Source organism: Pleurodeles waltl, chromosome 7 (assembly GCF_031143425.1).
Source record: "Pleurodeles waltl isolate 20211129_DDA chromosome 7, aPleWal1.hap1.20221129, whole genome shotgun sequence".
Classification (NCBI taxonomy): domain Eukaryota; kingdom Metazoa; phylum Chordata; class Amphibia; order Caudata; family Salamandridae; genus Pleurodeles; species Pleurodeles waltl.
This window is the reverse complement of record NC_090446.1, coordinates 1,054,377,005-1,054,398,765: the sequence shown is the minus strand read 5'-3', so window position 1 is coordinate 1,054,398,765 and position 21,761 is coordinate 1,054,377,005. Positions and strand designations below refer to the sequence as shown.

The 21,761-nt window shown below is 41.1% G+C and overlaps 1 protein-coding gene across 2 annotated transcripts in view; it reads right to left on the bottom strand.

Annotated features, from left to right (window-relative positions):
• The window catches only part of TEX2 (testis expressed 2), a 465,912-nt gene that overhangs the window by 55,174 nt on the left and 388,977 nt on the right, over positions 1–21,761 (bottom strand). For both annotated transcript variants that reach the window (XM_069199934.1, XM_069199935.1), the window contains exon 8: positions 19,307–19,439. In XM_069199934.1, coding sequence (XP_069056035.1) covers positions 19,307–19,439 — 133 coding nt within the window. The remainder of the gene's footprint in view (positions 1–19,306; positions 19,440–21,761) is intronic.

Sequence of the window (21,761 nt, the reverse complement as noted above, 5' to 3'; positions counted from 1 at the left end):
TTCTACAAACTAGATCATATAATTATTTCCACTAAAACAAATGGATTTTTATTTGGCACTAATCAAGACTGGCAGTGGTCTGTTTTATTTTTTTGTCCAGTACATATTCAAGTTAGGTGTAGCAAAAGGAATGGCCTGGACAGACCCATGTACTGTCCGGACCACCTTATGAGATCGGAATGTGCACACAAAAGTGCAGAGAATACCCACAGACCAGCCCTCTCTTCTGGGCCATGCCTGACCAAGTGGCCACATTTGCAAGCATTTATTTAAGCATTGCAGAATGTATTATGTTGTGAGTTTGTGCAAAGCCAAATCTCAGCTCCACAGACATCTGTAAGGATGGAGGCAGGCACAGCACATTGTTATTTAAAAACTTTTAGGATTTTTGGACTACCTTCTTTAGCAGGTTTTGGCCTTGCTAGGGATGCAGAGGCTTCTTTCCATGAGTCCAGTCAGATCATAATATCATAACATCGAGTCTAACAATATCATGATAAAGAAATATTGTGTTAAATATATTGTTGACACAAATATTGTCTTCTTATAGCAATAATGGTAAGTACAAAAATGTTGTGACAGAAATATCGTTCACAGTAATATTGTGAAAAATAAGACAAAAATATAGTTTTTCTATAGACTGTTTAAAATAGTAAATCTTAAATATTTTAATACATACCATTAATATAATGAATAGTAAATAAATGTAACATTTAATATTAAGGATAAATTATATAAACAAAAACATATTTGTATTTGTATGTTTTTACATATATATAATATACCACTATTATTAAAAAATATAATTTACATTATATTGTTTGTGTTTTTTAATTTACTACTATAAAAAGATATACATGTATTTTATCTAGTACTATATAAAGTATAAAAAAGCATTTGAAATGCAATGGGTCTCACGTTTGCTCGAGTTGGAGCTATTAGCGTTGTAAATTCTTAACTGGACTTTTCTTGCCACATACATTGAAAATGAAAAGTAAAACAGTTGACAGAAGCAAGTCAATTCAAAGGCCACAGCCGCCATGATCATCAGCGCAAGAGTTATTGGCTCCCTGCATGAATGTCTAGAAAGGATCGCAGCTGGGATGAAAGGCAAACTGAAACCGGAGGAGGGGCCAGCACACGCTGTAACAGGAAGAAGCATGACGTAGTGTGATGGCCAACAAAAATGTTCACTTAGTAAAACTGTCTGGGAGGGAACTCAGCACACAAAGGAGGGACATTTCACTAAATACACCAACAAAAATGAGGCATTTAAGACAAGCACAACAAAGAATGAATAGCAAGGGTGGGCATGGTTAAAAGCCCACAGAGCGATTACAACAGGCCAGAGCACTTGCGTGCCCGACCCTAAAAAGTAACAAAATAAAATAACACATTAAATAACTTACCAAAATAATTAAAATAAAAAGAACACATTTCCTAAAGAGAGATATATATATCTATACGTTTCATCACAACATACTCCCATAATGTCTCCCAGTTACGGAAGATTCTAACAAAACACTGGTCTATTCTCCAATTGGATCCTATAGTAAAGGAGATTATGGGAGACTTTCCTCGAATGACTTTTAGAAGAGCACCAAATTTGCGGGACAGAATCACGAAAAGTCACTTTAGCTCTCAGAAAAGGGGCAACTGGCTCAAAAAAACAGGTTTCTGGAAATGTGGCAATTGCAAGGCTTGCAAAATTGCGAAAAACACTAAGGAATACACCATTGGTAATGGTGTCACAAAAAGCATTAAACAACATATCACTTGTAAGAGCCGGTTCACAGTATATGTTATTGAATGGCCCTGCGGTTCAAAGTATGTTGGGAGCACCATATGTGAAACAAAGAAAAGGATCCTTGAACATATTCGTGCCATCGTCAACACAGACAGAAGTTATGCCACGGCTAAGCATATGGAGTTGGCACATGATAGCCAATGGGAAACAATGACTTTTTATGCGATTGACCATGTCCCCATAAGTGAACGAGGAGGGGACAGAGAAAAGAGACTACGACAATTGGAGTCTAAACACATCTTGGAGATTCGAACCTTAACCCCTCTGGGGATGAATCAGGATGAGGAGTTATTTGTACATTTGTAATTTTACCTGGCAGCCATTGCAAATAATCATAAAACACAGTTTTTTCTATTTTCTATTCTGTACCACTTGCAGCTAATATTCAGTTTGGTTAATATTTTAGTTTTTTTTTAATGGGGGAGACACGGGCAGTATGTCACATACGCACATTTATGAGGTGTATCAACATATTGGTTAAATTGGTTTTGTTTTGCGGTAACTACAACTGCAGCATTATAAGTTTATAGTGCACTAGTTAATAATTGAACTTATTTGGAAATTATGGGTGAGTTTTAGTTGTGCAGACTGCAGTTATTAAACTTAACAAGCAGAGAGAAGTAGTTTCAAAGTGCATTTAAAAATATGTTGAGTCTTAATGAGTTGTTATCTGTAGATATAAATGTGGAAACAGAAACCCCCTACCGGAAATGCCCGTGATCAAGGTCCCTCAGACCGAAACGCGTTGGGCGGGTGATTGTTGAGCTGTAAACGAAGTTAACAGAGCCTGAATAAATGAATTTTGTGAAATAAGAGATCCCGGAGTGCAGTCGTTCGTGAAGTATTTCATGAATGTTGTTGATATATATATATATATATATATATATATATATACACACACACACACATATATATAAAACAAAAATTAAGAAAATAATCAAATAATAATATTACATAAAAGTAAAACATAAATATAATAAATTCTGGTAATAATAGGAGTAAATTTAATAGGGGTCAAATTTACTATTCACACTCCAATCTGTGCAACAGTATGGAAAGAGTTGGATGCCGTAGGGGTACAATTTACTATTCCTACTCTATTCTACTCTCTGCAAAAGTAGGTAAAGCATTGGACTCCGGGGGGGTACAATTTACTATTCCCACTCCATTCTGTGCAGCAGTAAAGAAAGTAATTCCCTTAAAAAACAATTTAATAACTCAATTAAGTTCAACGAAAAGTTTATTTGCTTAGTTAATTAAAAACCATTGCAATAAAATTACACTCCGTGCAATAAAACTCATCAAATACAGCAAAGAAAATACGATTTTCTAAAATGTGTCCATTTCCGGTTAAAACTTTCATTAGCAAGCAATCCACCAATCTCAGAGGAAGTTCATAAATTGGCAAGAAAGGTGCCCAAATCGCTTCACGCTCCAGTCCAACTGACTGCCTAGAGATTAAGTGCACAGAGTGAATAAAAGTTGAGTACTCAATGGGTAACTCAAGTTCACCAAAAATATAAGAACTTAGTACAAAAATCATGCACATACATTTTAAAAAACAATTAAATGCTTTGCATAATTATTAAAAATGTTAAGAATATAACATTTTAAAAAGTTATTAATAGATTATTTAATTAAATTCCCACATTATACTCCCACAAAAGTAGCAGCCCAGATTAAAATATAGTTACAATAAAAAAAAACACAATTCACATATTAAGTAATACAAATATTTATTAATAAATGAATGAATTGATAATTATTCAACTTCCTATAACACTAAAAAAACAACCAACTAATGTATGACATTAAAAATAAAATTAACAGTTAACATATTAGAAATTAAATTAAATATTTTAATAAAAATTAATTCATAATTACTAAACTCCAATTATTATTCAATTAACTTCCCATCCTATACCCCTACAAACACAACAAACCGCATCTAAAATATGAATAATAAAGTATAATTACACAGTTTACATATGTATTTGTCAATTAAATAATTAATAAATAATTAAAGAATTATTAAGTATATACCTTCCCTCCCTCTACCCCTAGAAATGTAACAGCCGGCACCTAAAATATAACTTTAAAATATAATAATTACATAATTTACATATTTAATTAGAAATTAAATATTTAATAATTATCAATTATCACTTAACTTACCACCCTACACCCCTACAAATGCAACACACACCTAAAATATAAATGTGAAAATATAATAATTACACAATTTACATATTTAATTATCATTAAATAATTATCAACTATTACATAATTAAGTCTCATCCTATACCCCCACAAACCTAACAACCAGCAAATATATAACGTACAAAATATAAATATACAATTTGCATAATTATCACACATAGTTTATTAAAATGTAATTATGAATTAATTATACCTAAGTAACTTCCCACCCTGTACCCCTACAAACCTCACAACCCCCTACAACACTATAGATATTATTAAAAATTAAATTTAACATTATAACTGAATTAAAATTAAAAACTATATTTATAAATATTAACAATGATGGAAACAATATAAAATTATTATGATTAAAATCTAACTAAAACACAAAGATAATTTAAAAACAATCTTTTTTACAACTATATTATTGAAAACCATTTTAACAACACATATATTAATGACAACAATACTAACAACACAGATATTATTGAAAACAATATTACCTAAAATTCGATATTAACGTCAACGATATTTCTGCATCACAATATTTCTGTGTTGCGATATTAAAAACTCAATATTTTTGACTAATTACCATCTGGTCTAAGCACAAGATTCATAGAAAGGATGATTGGGCAGTAAACTAGTAATGCTACTGGCACACAAAGGTATGGAACACTGAAAGTGACGGGACAACGCCAACACGTGATGTGGAGAAAGCCTGCAACTCAAAAGAACATGGAGCCCATAGTAGACAGTGGGGCACCTAAAGGGACAGCATGGAGACTGGCTGATAGAAGGGGACATTAACAAGGGCCTGTCACACAAGGAGGCGCACTCAGAGGGAATGGGAAGATAGATAGCTGTCATCCTGGCATAGAGCCTCTAGGATAGGTAAATTCACCGAGACTAACGTACAAAATATATACAATATTGAACTTGCTAAAGCAGAATTTTAGATCCAGGTTAATCTGAAATATTCATGCACAGACATCTATTAAGTTTCGCATAAGAACAAACTGCGTAAGTCTCCCCCTGCTCTTATAAAAAGGACACCATAAACAAAATCTAAAAGCAATAATGCTATTGCTACTGCCTATCAATTCTAAACCCAAGTTTAGCAACTTAGGCGGTCATTCTGACCCTGGCGGTCAAAGACCGCCAGGGCGGAGGACCGCGGGAGCACCGCCGACAGGCCGGCGGTGCTCCAATGGGGATTCCGACCGCGGCGGTAAAGCCGCGGTCGGACCGGCACCACTGGCGGGCTCCCGCCAGTGTACCGCCGCCCCATTGAATCCTCCAAGGCGGCGCAGCTTGCTGCGCCGCCGAGGGGATTCCGACCCCCCCTACCGCCATCCAGATCCCGGCGGTCCGACCGCCGGGATCCGGATGGCGGTAGGGGGGGTCGCGGGGCCCCTGCAGTGCCCATGCCACTGGCATGGGCATTGCAGGGGCCCCCGTAAGAGGGCCCCTAAATGTATTTCACTGTCTGCTGCGCAGACAGTGAAATACGCGACGGGTGCAACTGCACCCGTCGCACAGCTTCCACTCCGCCGGCTCGATTCCGAGCCGGCTTCATCGTGGAAGCCTCTTTCCCGCTGGGCTGGCGGGCGGCCTGAAGGCGACGACCGCCCGCCAGCCCAGCGGGAAAGTCAGAATTACCGCCGCGGTCTTTCGACCGCGGAACGGTAACCTGACGGCGGGACTTTGGCGGGCGGCCTCCGCCGCCCGCCAAGGTCAGAATGAGGGCCTTAATGTTGCTTCTGGCACTATCATTAGTTTAGCAGGGGAAAATTGTGAACTGCCCCTGATGTTGGCAGTCAAATTCCACTTGTGTAATTATGTGCTACATGTTGAAGGTCTGAGCAGTACTTCTATGTATTATACAAACCAAAGATAATAAATGTATTTTGACTTGTACTTATGTCAGCCATCTATTTTAAAATTGTGTGAGCTCCTCCGATGGGTTCCTAAAACTGACCTTTTATCCTGAATTTTTGCTCTGAATTTTGACAGTCAGTGCCCATGATTGCCATCTTTGCCAGGTGGTCTCCCTAAGGCACCCGTTAGCATATTACAAATGCAGCAGATCATTTGGGTTATGAGAGTAGCAGCACAGAATGAATAAAGCCTGTGCAGGTAAGTTTTTTGACACTAGGTGGCTAGATTTTTTTTTTCAACAATGAGAGCACGTGTAACACCTAATTACCTCCTACTGGAGGTTGAATGAATAATGAAATAATGTACAATTGCACTGTGGCATAGATACTTTTCCCTATGTATACTATAGTTTACAGAGCTCATACAATACATACAGTGGCTGCTTGAGATTAAAACAAGGTATGCAATAATGTGAAAGGAGGCTCATGCTTGATTGTACATCCTTGAACAAGACCAATGTTTAACACGCCCATGATACCGAGGCAACGTCCCCAACAAACAAAATGAAAGGAGCAACAGCCAGTTTCACTGCTAACAGTGGAATCGGGATCAACACCCCCAGTTTCACTCCTAGACCACACCGTATGCTCTTGGGGAAAATCACTTAATTTAAGTCCTCTAATGCCACTCGTGAGAGGTTAGTAGCTCTTTACGGAGACCATAACTCAAAATAAATAAATAATTTCCCATTGCCCAGGTTCACATATCAGCCTGATAGACCGTGAGGAGTTGAGAAACAGTATGAAAATTCTATATTAGGAATTACATACATTTCAGAACGGTGCTACCTTCCGGTTCAGAAAAGAAAAGCTTATCTTTTTTAAGACTCTCTACTCTTTTTTACTCACGTTAACTGTTTACGTTTGAAAATCGGGCAACCAGCCCGCCATCCACATCATTTCTGACTGCAGACAAACATGCACATTAGGTACCAAAGGCTCCATGTCACAGGTCCACATACTTCGGTTCCTGTGTTTTCCTTGTATAACCTGGTGAATCCTGAAAGTCCTGTTTATTTACTTCAAATGAACCAATTGGGCTATAACACTCTGCAAGAAGAGCCCAGGCCTTGAATTACTGGTCCTGGTTGACGTTGCCTTAGGAGTAATATGTTTTTGAACTGGAACATCTCCTCACAATGTTTTTTTTTAGGTTGGGCAGAGTCACCTTTAGCACACAGAGTGCCTCCCCTCTGCCAAAGTTTGTTGCATTTGTCATTCACTATGGGTGCCACAAGGCATACATATGGAGCTGGGACTGTTACTCATGACGTCCGCAACAGATCAAACCTCTTTTTAAATTACTGATTTTTCTTCTGTCCTTGATGTAATTGGGGGAAACATTTGGGAAAAAGTTAATTACCCCACCAATGTTTTCTAATCTCACAAATTTGAGCAAATATTTTTTTTCAGATTCAAAAGCACATATGTGCTATGATTTGAGGTAACTTTATACAGAAATTATCAACTCCAAATTCAGGCTAAGATGCCTTCTTTATTCAACTCTATACAAATGACATGCTAAAACTTCTGCTTAAAGAGAAATAATATATGGAGGAAATATGAAAGAGGAAAAATCTATGGTTGATATAAAACACTTGACCTGAATGAAATCCATTATAGTGGAATTTTGATATCCATATGTTACAAAAAATAAGAGACATGGCAGGAGAAGATCTGACTTCCTCCTGATGTTATCTGGTAGAATTTCCATTCACTCCACTGAATTTGATGGGTGGGTGGACTACTGTGGAGAAGAGGTACGTCACACCAGCTAGCTCCCACATCCAAGTTATACTTGTTGCCAGATACTGTGGAGGTGGGGCGATGGGTACAATGGACTGCAAGGTCTAATTCCATCCACTTGAATGGTACACCAACAACTGGTAAAAGCACTAACATTGCCTTGGTCTTATCTCCTGACTTCAAGTGGCAAGTGGTACAGGTCCTACAGAACCTTTCTGGCTCTCTGCGCATCATTGGCCAATAGAACAAAGAGTCCAACCTATCCTGGGTCTTTCTAATACCCACTGTCAAAAGGAAACTAGTGGAACCACTGATGGCACCTGGGTCAGCATTTATGGTCTCACTGTAAAGCAGGACATCCCCCCAGCCAACATAATGCCTTCCATACACGCCCTTGCTGAACTGTTCCTGGGCTTCCTTCTTAGGTTCCACAAGCATACAGCAGTCAACTTGTGCCTTGCGAAAGTCCTCCCAGGTAGGTCCACCAGCAACTAACAACTCCTGTAGTTCTGACAGTAACCCAGATTCTACTACCTGATATGTTTCAGGCATGTCACCCTCCTCTCTGTCTGGAGCAGTGGTGATGGATTCTCTTAGAGTCTGCCCTGAGCCACATACTACCTTATTCTGGTCTAGTCAAATCTGTATTGGTACAAGTCTCTTCCTGAAACTGACATGCAGCATCCTATGCTCTGGTTACCCCAGCTGCATGGTCCAAGCCAGGTAGGCTTTTTGTCCTGGTACTAAAAATACTACCTGAGAGGATATCAAGCACCGTGCTTCTCTCTCCCATCTACATGCAGATAACTCCTCATTTATTTCTACCTCAACTCAGGCAGTTGGATATTACATGCCTCACGACTGGCCACCAAATTTGTGCCTTTTGCGCCCGGGAGAATCTCCTTGGGTTTGAGATATTTCTTTGCAACCACAGTTCTGTAAATACCAACATTTCTCAAGGCAGGAACCTTCTACACCATTGATACAAACTTCCAACACAAACTCCTTTGTGTTTAGTGAATGTGTTTCAGGGCACCTTTGTCCCTTTCCCAAATGTCCCTAGCCACTAGGTTGGGTGCAACATGGCCCTCTCGGGTCCCTTCACCCACAATTAACGCACCACTTATCATAGGTGCAGCTGGTAAAGGGTTTTTTACTTGACAGTTTCTCTTGGAATGCCCATCCTTGTGGCATTTATAACAAGTAATCACTTTCGGCATTCCGCACTCTGATGTTAATTCCCCGTCTCTCTGTGTCCTGCATTCAGACTTTGGGAATTGCCCAGGCCTTTACCCTCTAGTTTGGGCGCATCCTAGTTAGTGTTCCTCTCTCCCTTTGATGTAAAGCCATACCACTACAGCCTTTGCTAACCCTGTTAGCTAACCATTTATCAGCTAACACTGCACTTTTCCCTGGATCCATGTTGCCAGAAAGAGATAGAGCAATCCTCCTTGAATCTCTGTCGCCTTAAAAACCCTTCAACCTCCATCCCCCTCATCCACTCATCCCAGTCATGCAACTTGCTATTAGTCCATGTTGCAAATGGAACACCTTCCTCTCTCTTACTTTCCTTAAACCTCTGAAGCCACATAGCTGGCTTCAGCCCATGCAGTCTGATCAGAGCTTTCTCATTTACTCATAGTTCATATGTTCATCCAATTTCTACCACAGGCTTCTGTGTCTTCTACAGGTAATTGACTTACTAAAGTTGCTGCTTTATATGCATAATTCAAAATATGTGCAGTGCATGTGATTTCAAAGCTCACAAACCATTCCAAAATACATTGCCTGTCCACATACATGCAAAGAAGCTCTTTAGGAAGCTTAGCAGCTACTCTGGTAGAGTTCGAAATGGAAATACTTTTCTCAGACATTGCCATCTCTTCTGCCATCCTGGGCTTCTCTTTATTCAGAGCTATACTCTCTCTTGCCAATTCACTTGCCCTTTCCATTTCCCACTCCACAAGCTCCCTATTGCTCTCCAGATCGGCCTATTCTTACTCTGTCTTCCGCCTTCCTCTCTTCCTCTTGTTCCTTGTGAACAAATCTCGGCTTTTCCCTCTCAAACCCCAAGACCTTTTCTTCTTCAGAATTAACCCACCCAAGGGAATAACTCATTGAGTCAGTGACAATGATACCATAGAAAATCAGTGGTAGTGATTATGTTGCAGAAAGATAGTAAAGCAAATTTGGGGATTCACAGAGGGTGTGCCAGGAAGAAACCTGTGCTAAGCAGCTAAGAAAGTTTGACTTCACAGTGTTACAGTGTTCCCATCTTGGTGTCCTCCCCAGACTCCATCACACTGTCCTACCTCTCCTATGGTTTCTCTAACTGGTCTCTTAAGAAACTCACAAGGACCTTCCTGTCCCTGTTTAGGGAAACTCTCCACCCTCTATTGAAACACAGATCCATTAACTTATTTAAGGACAGGGTGTCAAGTTCTACCCCCACTGCTCTTGTGTCTCTCATATCAATGGGCAGGTTCTAATGTGTTATAGCTATAACTTATTACACAACTGTTGCAAGCTTGAACTGGCTTTTACGGGATCCCACAGCTGCCACCAATTGCCAGATACAGTTAGGGAAGCAATGGGGCAAGCAGGGGCTGCAAGGACTCAAATATGGAGTGAGGTTGTTTGCCTCGGAGGTCCCAGGGTCCATTCTACTATTGCTCTTCAAATTGGGCCAGTTACAATCCATTCAGAACTTGACTAACACTAGTAGTGATTGTGAGCAGTCACAGGCTTCCCAGGCAGGTAGTGTAGGGGTGATTGAGTTCAGACCTCAGCAAACATACATTAGTACAATAGATGATTTTCCAACCCAGTGGTTGTCTTTAAAAATAAATGTAATGTGCATTAGAAGTAAATACTACACATAGCAAATTGTAAACAATGCAAATTAGTGTTCTCGCAGAGTGTCTTTGCCTCTTCCAGTTATTGGCCCGGTCTCCTTTGGTTCAGGGAGTTTCATCCCCAGGTCAATACCTAGTGTGATTAGGCGTAAGTGCAGACCACCCCGTATTCATGTTATTGCAGTTTTTGTTTTGCTCACTCAGTCTAACCCATAAGCCTCTAAGGCAGTGACTAGATGGTGCTGTCGGGTGGTCACCCCGCTCCTCCTCTGCTAGTCCGGTTTCCCTCTTCTGGGCTGAGCGTGACCTGGCTCCTCTTGGCCTCTTCAGTGGCCATGTCGGTGATGATATGGTGGCTCTGGCTGTCAGGGACAGCTACTGAGAGATCTTTCATGGCTGGTCTGGTGGATGCTCAAAGCAGCCCCACTCTGGCTGATGGAGTACAGATCGTGTGACCACACACAGACCAGGCTTCAGCAGGAAAAAAGGCCTTGCACCTGCCTCACTGGCTGGATGGGGACAATTGCTCAGATCATGCCAAGATCTCAAGTCATGCAGCAACTTCAGTCGCAACGCAGCTTTTCAATTCGGTCACAGCAGCTTAGGTCATTCTGCAACTTGAAGGTTCCCATGAAGAATCGCAGTGGAGATTCTAGGGACACTGACACCGGGGCATGAGAACTGCTTTCTGCATTCTTCCTCTTCTGCAGACCCACCATAGCAAGGTCACACTGCAGCCTGCGCTTCTTGGGCAGTTACCGGCAAGGTTAGCAGGCTTCTTAACTCTTTCAGCAGGCAGGCTGGATTCTAAGTACTTCAAAATTTCTGACATGCTTTTCAGCAAGGGGTAAACTCAGATGTTGTTCCCTCAACTCTGGGACATCTGTTCTGGTTGCAAAGCAGTCCTCTGAGTACTCTGTGGGGCGCTCCCTTCCTTGGTCATAGAGAACCTGGAACTGGAACAAGTAGGTCAGCGAGTCCTACTGTTTACAGTAAAGGTAAACAGGAGATATGTATCTATTGTCTGCACTTTCACAAGCGGTTTGAGATTCTTTTCCTTTCAAGTGTCATTTTCAGCCTTCATGTAGTTTGATGCTTGCCATAGCTATTTAGTCTCCATCATGAAGTACCCACAAGAGAGGCACAATATGTTTTCCTGTAGTAAATGTATAGACAGTGGCTTTGTTTTTCGTACAATAAAACATTATCGTAGCAAAAGGTTGAAATTAATGAGCATGTGAGAAGGGTATGCGACGGTTCATTTTACATCATTGCGAATATGGGTACTGTTACATTCACAGCACTGCCATGATGTATGCACATGTTAAACCCCCACGCGAAGCACTGCCAATAACGCCGACTGCCTTTAACGCGCTCCTGGTAAAATCTGGCTGTTTTTCACAAGTCTCCGCTTTCGCTGCCACTGTTTTGATTTACTGCCATTTAGATACGCTGCTAGCACAAGGTCACACATGGACAGAAGCTTTTGGCAGTGAAGCAGCCTGCTACTGTAAAAGGCCGCAAGGCTTCGGCGGACGTCGCTTTTCTGTCCTATGAGGGGAAAGGCACAAACTATACTTCCATTTTCGCAATCCAGGATTTTTGTGAGTTCCATGGCAGTTACAACTTTAAACAAACTGTCAATGCATGGGTAACACTCTGACACATGGCACTGGGCCATTAAGATGTGGAATGAGGCGAGGAGAAGCGGTTTGGGGCGTGGGCGGGTCTATATCCCCATCCCTTTCACTCTATTGGCTGATGGGATGGTGGCGCGTGCCTGATACGAGGTTACTTAAACGCAAATTATATGCAGATGGGTCGATTAAATAACTGAAAACCAGAGCCTAACGATACTGGGCCGGGATAGGGACTGGTCTAAGGTACTAGCCAAGTCTGTGGAGACAGCGGAGGCTGAATGGAAGAACGGAGGCTAAGTTTACCAGCCTCCAGTGTACCCCTCTTATGGTGGTGCGGGATATCTATATACAATAGCAGTGGGACGCTTTCACTTGCCAGCTCTGATCTCAGAGCACTTTTAGGGAGTGACTCGTAGACTTGAAGACCCACAACACACTTCAGCACAACCACTCTTCTACAAGAGAAAAGAAGGCAGGAAGAGAAAGTATTATGTGCCAAGAAGCAAGGTGCCTCCCTTTTATTATGAGGGTATCTAGGAGTCACATGAACGTATGCCTTATGAAACTGTATACAGTATTGTAATTGCATGTATATAGTGCTTAATACCGCAGACTAGGCGTTGATGGCTTTACACTGGGCAGTTATCCGGGAGGATCGCGGGCAGCTACTGATGCTGTCATCTTTAATACAGTGCCCACCTGTCTGCAACAAACACCCTGCAGCTTTTTACCAGAGACGAACGCTTCCTGGGCACTCTGACAAGATGCAGCGTGCGCAGTACGCACTTGGTAGACCTTTAGCAAAGATACCAAGGAGGCAGAGGATTCACACACTTCAGTCAATGCACAGAAACATAATTAGTATAAACTGGGGTTGTAGAGATTATGTAGCGACCAATGTTCGAGTTCATGTCGCGCCAATTTATCATTTTTCAAGGTACCTATCAACATCTTTATCCTTGCTATACCACAAATCAGTTAAAGTAATCACACCCCTTTTACCGCTTACTTCTGGTGTGTGACGAAAGATACTGGGGGCTTTATGGGGAGATGTATGGAGGAGAGTGTAGGTAGCATTGGGCTACAATAGGAAGTGGTTTAAGTTCCGAAAAGAAATAAAGACTGTCAGTTAAAAAGTAAAGATTGAAAAAACAGACAACTGTGGATGAGACTATGAGGGGGGGAGACGGCAAGACTACTGTGAAGACAGAACCAGGAGATCGCATGACATTTATTAGCAATAGCAAGAGAAAAGAACACATTAAGATGTGCAAGGGGGAGCAAAGACACTGTGTACATTTATGGTAGTCTCACTATTTAGCCGAGAGTCCTAGAGCGGCCATGTTTTCAGATTCCATGTGAGTGACATTTTCATGGTGTCAGTGCACTTACGAGTGACATCCAACTGACAACTATGTGACGCTTAGAATGACACTTTCTGGCGAGCAAAACCAATAAATTAAGAGCACTGAAAGAGCTAAATATCAGAAATAGCAACATTTCGAGCCCTGAGAAGTTCTAAAAATATCTTAAAACTATTGGAAAACTCTTGAGATGGAAGTTCACTCGCCTACAGCCTTTTTCCAAGATGATCATACAGTAAAACAATTGCAGCACAATCATTCATCGTAGTTAAGACATGAGGAAGATCGCAGGGGGCTGTGAAGCCACATGCTTAGCCTCACAAGACATCAATGGTGGATCAACACTATGCAATAGACACTGAGTAAATTTAGAGACCATGGCGTCTGAAAATGAAATGTAAATGAGGAACAACATGCCATTGTCAGTACAATATAACTAAAACGGAAAGGGCGGCTTAGTAGGTTAATGTACATGCTGCAGAGATGAGTGAAGGTCAGTGCAGAAGGACTGCATGACTCACCGGTCTATGCTGTGCCTAAGGACTCTGCCTGCCAGGATGTGGGCTTGCCTTGAGTGTCTTTCAAGCTCTCTGGATGGGCTGGGCACGGAGGCCAACTATGCTGCAGTAGCAGGCAGTGCTGATTCATGTAGGCCCAAGAGCTGTGGATGGTCCAGTCCTGAGCTGTCAGAGAGCTAAAGTGCATCGATCTGTTAGACCTCAGAGGAAAAATCCCCTCTGCCAGGGCAGGACTGAGACAGAAAATAAGCATGGACGCCAAAATAAAAGTAGCCCTATTAGCTAAGCAGACAGTTGAAACAATGGCCCACATTTACAATTCAGGGCACTTTTGAATTTGTCAAGACACTCTGTGTAGGTGTTTTGCAAGCTATGGGAGGCTGCATGCATGTATGCTTGCTGCAGGAAAAGTATGTTGTAATATCACGTAAATCAATAATAAAACCGGGTCACTAGAACCACATACAGCCAAAAACATCACCCCACACTCTGACCTGTCACACCTACCCTGATGGCTTGCGCAGAAAGGGGGAAAAAAAAGCTGCCACACGCCACCTCATGAACTGTATAGATGGTTAGCAAGTTATGGTAGGCTGTGTGTATTTAAGCTAGCTGCAGCCAAAGTTTGTTGTAATATAAAAGAATCAAAACTAACACAGGGGGAATCAAATCCAACGGGCTCTCACACAGCCAAAAAGGATCAGCCCATACACTGACATGTCACGCTTACCCTTCCGGGATTATACTGGAGGCGAGAGCACCAAGGAAATAGAAACCTATCCCAAAGCTACCTCATACACTATACAAGGGATTTGCAAGGTATTGAAGACTGTGTGAATTTAAGCTTGCAACAGCCAAGGCTTGTTTTAATGTCAGGGAATCAACAGTAAACCCGGCATCACACATAAAAAAAAAAAATCAGTCTCACACTGACTTAAAACACACACAGTCCCCCCTCACCTCCCCCTGGTTGCAGGCACAGCAAGGAAAAAGAAAGGTGCTGCCTGCTAAACGATTATGCGACACCCTGAGTGAGTGCAGTTGTTAAATACAGTTCTAAAAGAAGATTACACATCTTTAATTATTAAAACATCCAGTTAAATGAGTGGAGTCATCAGCCACATTCAAAGAGACCTAAATAACTTTTTTTTAAATACATGCTGGCACTAAAGATGCTGACAGCAGTGTACATGCTCCAAAATCTTCTTAGGGCCGTATCTCCCATTTCACGTGAATCCCGAGGTGGGATGTCTATAGTAAAGGAAAGGTTGCAGCCTTCACCAAGCACAACCTCTACCCAACATCGCTACACCCTCCTCATCCCAGCATACACTTCCTCAAAATGTGATTGTGCTTGTGTGTTGACCCAAAGACTAACATCTGCACTGGTGGGGTCTATAGGAAAAGACTGACTTGGGAAAAAGTGACAGGTAGACATTTATAGATTAATATGTCACTAATAAAGTGAATGGTCAAGTCAAAAGTGCAATTTTTCTGTTTGTTTGAGAGGTGGCATTTTTATCCTGGACCACTGCCAATTCCCCAAGAAACCTTTTTTTTTTTTTTTTTTTTTTACATTCACAAAGGGGAAAACATCCCAATGCAACATCTTTCCGTTTGTGAATATTAACATCCCGATTCTGGAGTTAGTAACTTTTCAATGACTTGCGACTTGATTTTGGTCACAAAACATTGATATGTACCATAACAGACCGCTATTTGGAAGGGACCCCCAAACATACTTGTGGATGCTGTAGGCCTAGTTATACTGTGAAGTTCATATGGCTTTTTCCTGCCACAGAGACTGTTGGAATGTACTCTCTGGTCTTGTAACTTCCGGAATCTCTGAGTTTGCTCCTGTGAACCAGACCTCCCATCATCTGTGTGCAATTTCTTAGTTTCATATTCAATGTGGTTGAAACTATACACATACACAGAGCACTCCATGGGAGGTGTTGGCTTGCGAAACCACATCTGTCATCAGACTTCAATACACAGGCAAGCACAGCTACACACTTGTTTATGACGCCATTTGAGCTGTTTCAGCTTTATCGGCATATCAAAACACTTCAGACACAGGGCAGCGTGCACTTGCAGACTTCTTCCATTAATTATAACAGAATGCTTAAGCAACCAATCTCTCACTCATTTTCTCTTCAAATGAATGCTGAGGCATTGCTACAAAACTTATTAAGAGCATAACTCTGGTCCTGACACATGACATCAAAAAACTCCCCATATACATTGTTCCATCTATGGCACTGCAAGAAGTAGCGTGCTACACTTTGTGAAATGAGTTTTGGCAACTCGTTAGGATGTGTATAAATATAACTACAGGAAAGTACAACATACTCAAATGTTACACCAATGCTAGACCATAATAATGGCAATATCTAATTGGTTAAACCTCTATTGACATAACCTATCCATACCTTCTGTAAACATATAGGGCCAGATGTATCATCACGGCCCTTTGCGAGTAAGAAATAGCGATTTTTAAGAAATCGCTATTTCCGACTCGCAAAGTGCCATGTATCACATTTGCGATTCGGTAATAGCGATTTCTTAAAAATCACAAATTCTAGTACCGAATCGCAAATTGCGATTCCGGCCCCATTCGCAGCTATGGGCCTGTTGGCCCATATCTGCAAATTTTTTGCATTTCCAAAATTGCGATTTCTGAACCAGAAATCGCAATTTTGGAAATGCAAAATCCCAGGGTGCTGGGGGCCTAAGGGCCCCCTCTGCTGCACCCCAAAAATGTTTTGGGGGGACATGTAAGGTGCACATATGCCAAAAGGGCATGTGTGCTTTACATGTTCAATTTAAAAATGCATTTTAAATGCATTTTTTTATTTTGCACCAGGTTACCACCTGGTTTAATTTCATGGTATTTTGCATGTGCAAAATGCCATTCTGCGAAAAATCGCAATTTGAGATTTTTTGCAGCATCGCCTTGCAATGTGGATTTTGCAAATCGCAAATTGCGACTTGCAAAACCAGGTCGCAACGCAAGAAATCGCAATTTTAGCGATTTCTTATTTGTGGTCTGCGAATGCCTTTCATGCATCGCAGACCACTTTTTTGCACTCGTAAATGGCCGAAGTTTGCGATTCGCACCGTTTGCGAGTGCAAAAAAATTTCATACATCTGGCCCATAGATATTACTTAGACATTGCGTAGTTTCTTATATAATGAATATCAGAGTTCATGTCAGCGTTCAAATCCTGACAGTATTTGTTGTGAAACAACAATGTTAGAGCTCAGAGGAGAGCTGTGATCTAGGCACACTTAGTAGGAATGTAAGATGCACTAAGTTACAAACCTGAGACTTGCCAGTCACATATCTAGCAATCAGATATGCTAACCTATTATCTCAATGATCTGAGACTTACGCATGCATGCGGTCTCAAACAAGCATTTGTTGTGACATCCTGATGAGCTGACCGAAAGGTACATTTGGTTAAAGGTGAGACTGTGGTATCTTTCCGAAGATGAAATTAAAAACATTTCATGTTCACACTGTCATTTTACAGAAGGAATTTTCTGAGAATTGGCACAACACACTGTCGCCTTGAAATATCTTTGTGAAAACTGGTTCTAAAGTGCTTTGTGTTGAAATCCGTAGAAGCTTATTTTTGGTTTTCTTACTCATTACCCTTTTTAAATTCTGTCAGTAGCCCACAAACCTTGTTAAATCCCCTAAGACATGTTTGTTGTAATCACATCTGGTTGTCCTAGATCTTTAAAAAGCACACATTTTCACTCTATTTTTTATATTGATTTCAAGGATAGCTCCGTCTCGTAGTTTTAAGTGTTAGACCCCCACCAAAATCCAGGTCTAGTTACACTCCTGATTAAATCTGTACCTCCTTAAAACGAAAACAAGTGAAAGAAAACCCACTGAACGTTTTTGATGTTACACAAAGGAAATCTTAGTACAGAGTTTTGACAAGTAGCACTCACCATAGAAATACAAACCCACAGAATGACGAAGCCAAACACATAGTGGGAAGGAGAAAGAAAAATGGATAAATAAAGGTTAGTGTACAGTATGTTCTTCCCTAGCCGCGCCTCCCCATCAGAGAACAATTTGATTCCTCTTGTAAACTGCAGCACAAATAGCCTCTTAAAAAGCCTTGTGGGTTTCAAATGGAAGCAATCGTGCACAAGGGAGCGGGCACTGCCGGGCAGTCATCCATTGGTGGCTGCGTCCGAGGAGCAGGAGAGGATGTGCGTCACTGGAGGGCGGGGCCTCTCCCAAGGACAATACCGCTATTTCAAGCCTGCAAAAAGCCAAGCAAGAAGTATACTGTGCGCTAGCAACATTTTACAGCACGCTTCTATTTTACAACACGGACTTCTTTCCATTCTACATCACTGGCTTCTTTCCAATCATTCACATTTTATTGAATTTATTTCCCATCTTTCTCCTGCTGTAAACAACTATGTCCTCGTTTTGTGCCCGATGTAAAGACTTAGACATTTGAGGCAGTTTACTCTTGACGGCGTTTACTGAGCTGAGAATGATCTAACTAAGCAAACAAGATTACAAAAGTGTTAAAATTAGATTGCCGAAAACGTTTTAGATTTGGAAATTCATCGATTAAAACATTAATATTCAGATACAACAATATGTTTTTGAAAAATAGATAAGACCTTTTTATCTGCACTAAAACGTGTTTTGAAATTATTTGAACCTAAGTGAAAAGTCACTATTCAAAACACAACTTAAACTCCCTGCGCCAACACCCAAGAGCCGACTCTAACGCATCAGAAAAACACGGTGGAGTGTTTGAAAAGCCGGTAAACCAAATAGGCTTGCGTTAAAGTGGGGCTGTTCTATTCAGTTTAAAAAAATCGTTAGTTCTTTCAATGTTCTACAAACATGCCAGGTAATCTCACCCTCAGTGCCCGCCTGTTATTTTTTTACAAAGACCACAGAGGTTGGAGAAGGTCGATTCTCTTACTGACCTAATCAAATGGGCAACAGTTGTGTGGCAAGGTGGCGGGCTTGGGGCTCTCCTATCACTACAAAGTGTTTTTTGGTTGAAAGAAAAAACACAACTACAATTCAGTAAAAAGATACTTGTGCAAAAATATACATAATGGTGCCAGGTTCTGTTCCCATTGCATGGCTATGAATTCATGCAAGGTTATCGGTCACCCTAAACTGAATCAATAGTGAATGTTAGCTTTCTTCTTTTTATCAGATTTTTCTTCTAAAATCGTCTTACCCTTCTTTGCCAATTTCTCCAACTTTCATAGCTTCACCCAGTGGCTCTTTACCCAATTTGGTCAAATTCATTTTGGTCTCCAGAGTCATCAAGAAAGATCCATTGTATGAAATGTCCAAATCGACCCATAGTCCTACGACAATAACATTTAAAAAAAAAAACATACAGAGAAGGTTAAAGGCTAGCCTTCAAAAGTAAATCACCCCAAGGGTGTGCGGAATACACTGAAAATGAGGGTAAGAGTGATAGGAGTCATGCAATCATAAATATTACCCCAGCTACACGATTCTTAAATTACCTAGAGCTCGCTTTTGAACATAAGACTGACTGATAACCCAAATATGAGGTAATAGATTGAACCATTTCCGAGTGTCCTGTGAGTGAACAAGCATATTTCTTCTAAGAAATATGTTCCTATTACAGATGTAAAATCAACTTTTACAGTGAACAGCTGGCATGTAACAAGTATTTTCTCGCAAGGACTAGTTTCACGTTTTACGACTGAAGGCAATGAATACTACAATCCTACCATTTCAAATAAGATGTTGAATTAGAGGAAAGTGCAGTTATTTACTTCTGGCCAAACAATGTTAGAAATTAGAAATAATCCCTGGTACTATTTGCAATTAGTATCGCAATGCCTGCTGCATTCCACTAACTTAGGACATTAACACGGAACCGTGTGTTGTTTTAAAGGAAGAGGTGAGTGAGTAAACTAGGTGTACTCTGGCTTAGTAGTACATATATTATGAGAGAAAAGCCCAATTCTGACAATCATACAGCAAAACGTGAATGTCACAAGTGGTGAGGATAATATATTGTAAGGAGGTACTTCAGTTTGAGATTCAAACTATATCCAGGACACCATGCAAACTATGATCCCAACATTATTTTAAAATCCTGCTATCATCAATCTAATGAAATCCAGTATCCTGTATTCTCAGTCAGGCTTTATAATGCTTCTTTTAGGGTAAAATAATATTTCTGATTGCGACCCTGTGTCAAGATTAGGGGCTCAACAAAACTGACTGTTCAGTGTAAAAAAAGAGGTTAAACATGCATTAAGCTATTGAGTGATCTGTGCATACACAATAGCTACCAGCATGCTACAGTTTTGAGGAGGTTCAACATTTATTTAAATATCACATATGCGCAGATGAGTTTAACACTTCTAATTGAAATGCTGAGAGGTTAGAGAAACAGAAGAGAAATAACTCTTGTAGCTAGCTTGAAGGCAAGATAGTGATGCAAACGGAATGGGAGCAGAGCTTCACAACAAAGTCTTGGCTGGATTGTGGGATGTCCCTCGGCCCGCTCGCAGGTGACAGTGTTTCACTGTGCATGCTCCCCTGGGAGAATTAGCCCAGGGATATGGTAATGGATGTTGTGTGGCACATGGCTTGGTCCTTTACGTTTTCTGCATTATTAGTGCCTGTAAGCGAGGATGCTGAGGCCAAGCCGTTTGGAGGACACACTAAGCACTGCAGCCTGGGCCTCAATAGATAAGAGGAGAATATGGGGTACTATTGCAGTGGATTGGGATTGTTAGATGTTGTGAGTAGAAAGACCACCAGGACCGTTCTGCAGAGGGAGCGGAAAGAGGCCAACAGATACCCAGAATTCTTAAATAAATAACAAGGCTACCAGGCTCTGCTCAATAAACTGGGGCGGGTGGGTTCATCATTGGGAATAACCGACTTGCCTGTCAGGGCTGCCCCGGAGAGCCCAGTCCAATTCCAGTACATCCTGTGGAGTAAATGTTGGGAGGAGGGAAGCGGGCCACTTGGGCTGCCAAGGGAGAGGAGAGTGCAGCAGGCACCCCCGGCAGACATTTCTGGAGGACGCGTTCCTTGTCTACTTCCGGTGAGAGGTCAGTGAAAGAGCGTGCTAGGTCATGATGGCTGAGTGATGTCAGCGCTGTCCATATCGAACAGTTTTGCAAAGGTGAGTTGTGCAGGTGTAGCTTTGCACCGTTGGCTGAGCCCTGTCCTAAACACCCCTGTTTGTAATTGCGGGTGCTTTCACCCAGTATTGACTCCAGAGGAACGGCCACATCCTGCATACCTGGACTTCAGCACCACAAGTATTTTCATGCTTTTCAAGCCGAGGAGACACACACGTATTTGGGTTTAAAAAAATGTGTGATGGTACAGTATGGATAAGTTACTTACCTGTAAATCCTAGTTCTCTTCCAGGGGTATCCTCATCAAAGTCATAAACATTGAATATTCCCGCCCTTGTGCGGGGACCCCGGAGCATATATCAAATATACACATATTATACATGTGTAATAAATAATCATGCAGACTATCATGTCAAAAGCAGGCTAAAAATGCTTTATTTCTATGAAGTTTTTTTTTCTTTTTTCTTTTATATTAAATACTACAATAGAGCATAAATATGTGCCCAAGCTCCTAAAACTAGGATTAGTGAAGTGAGCAGTAGCAAACTCTAG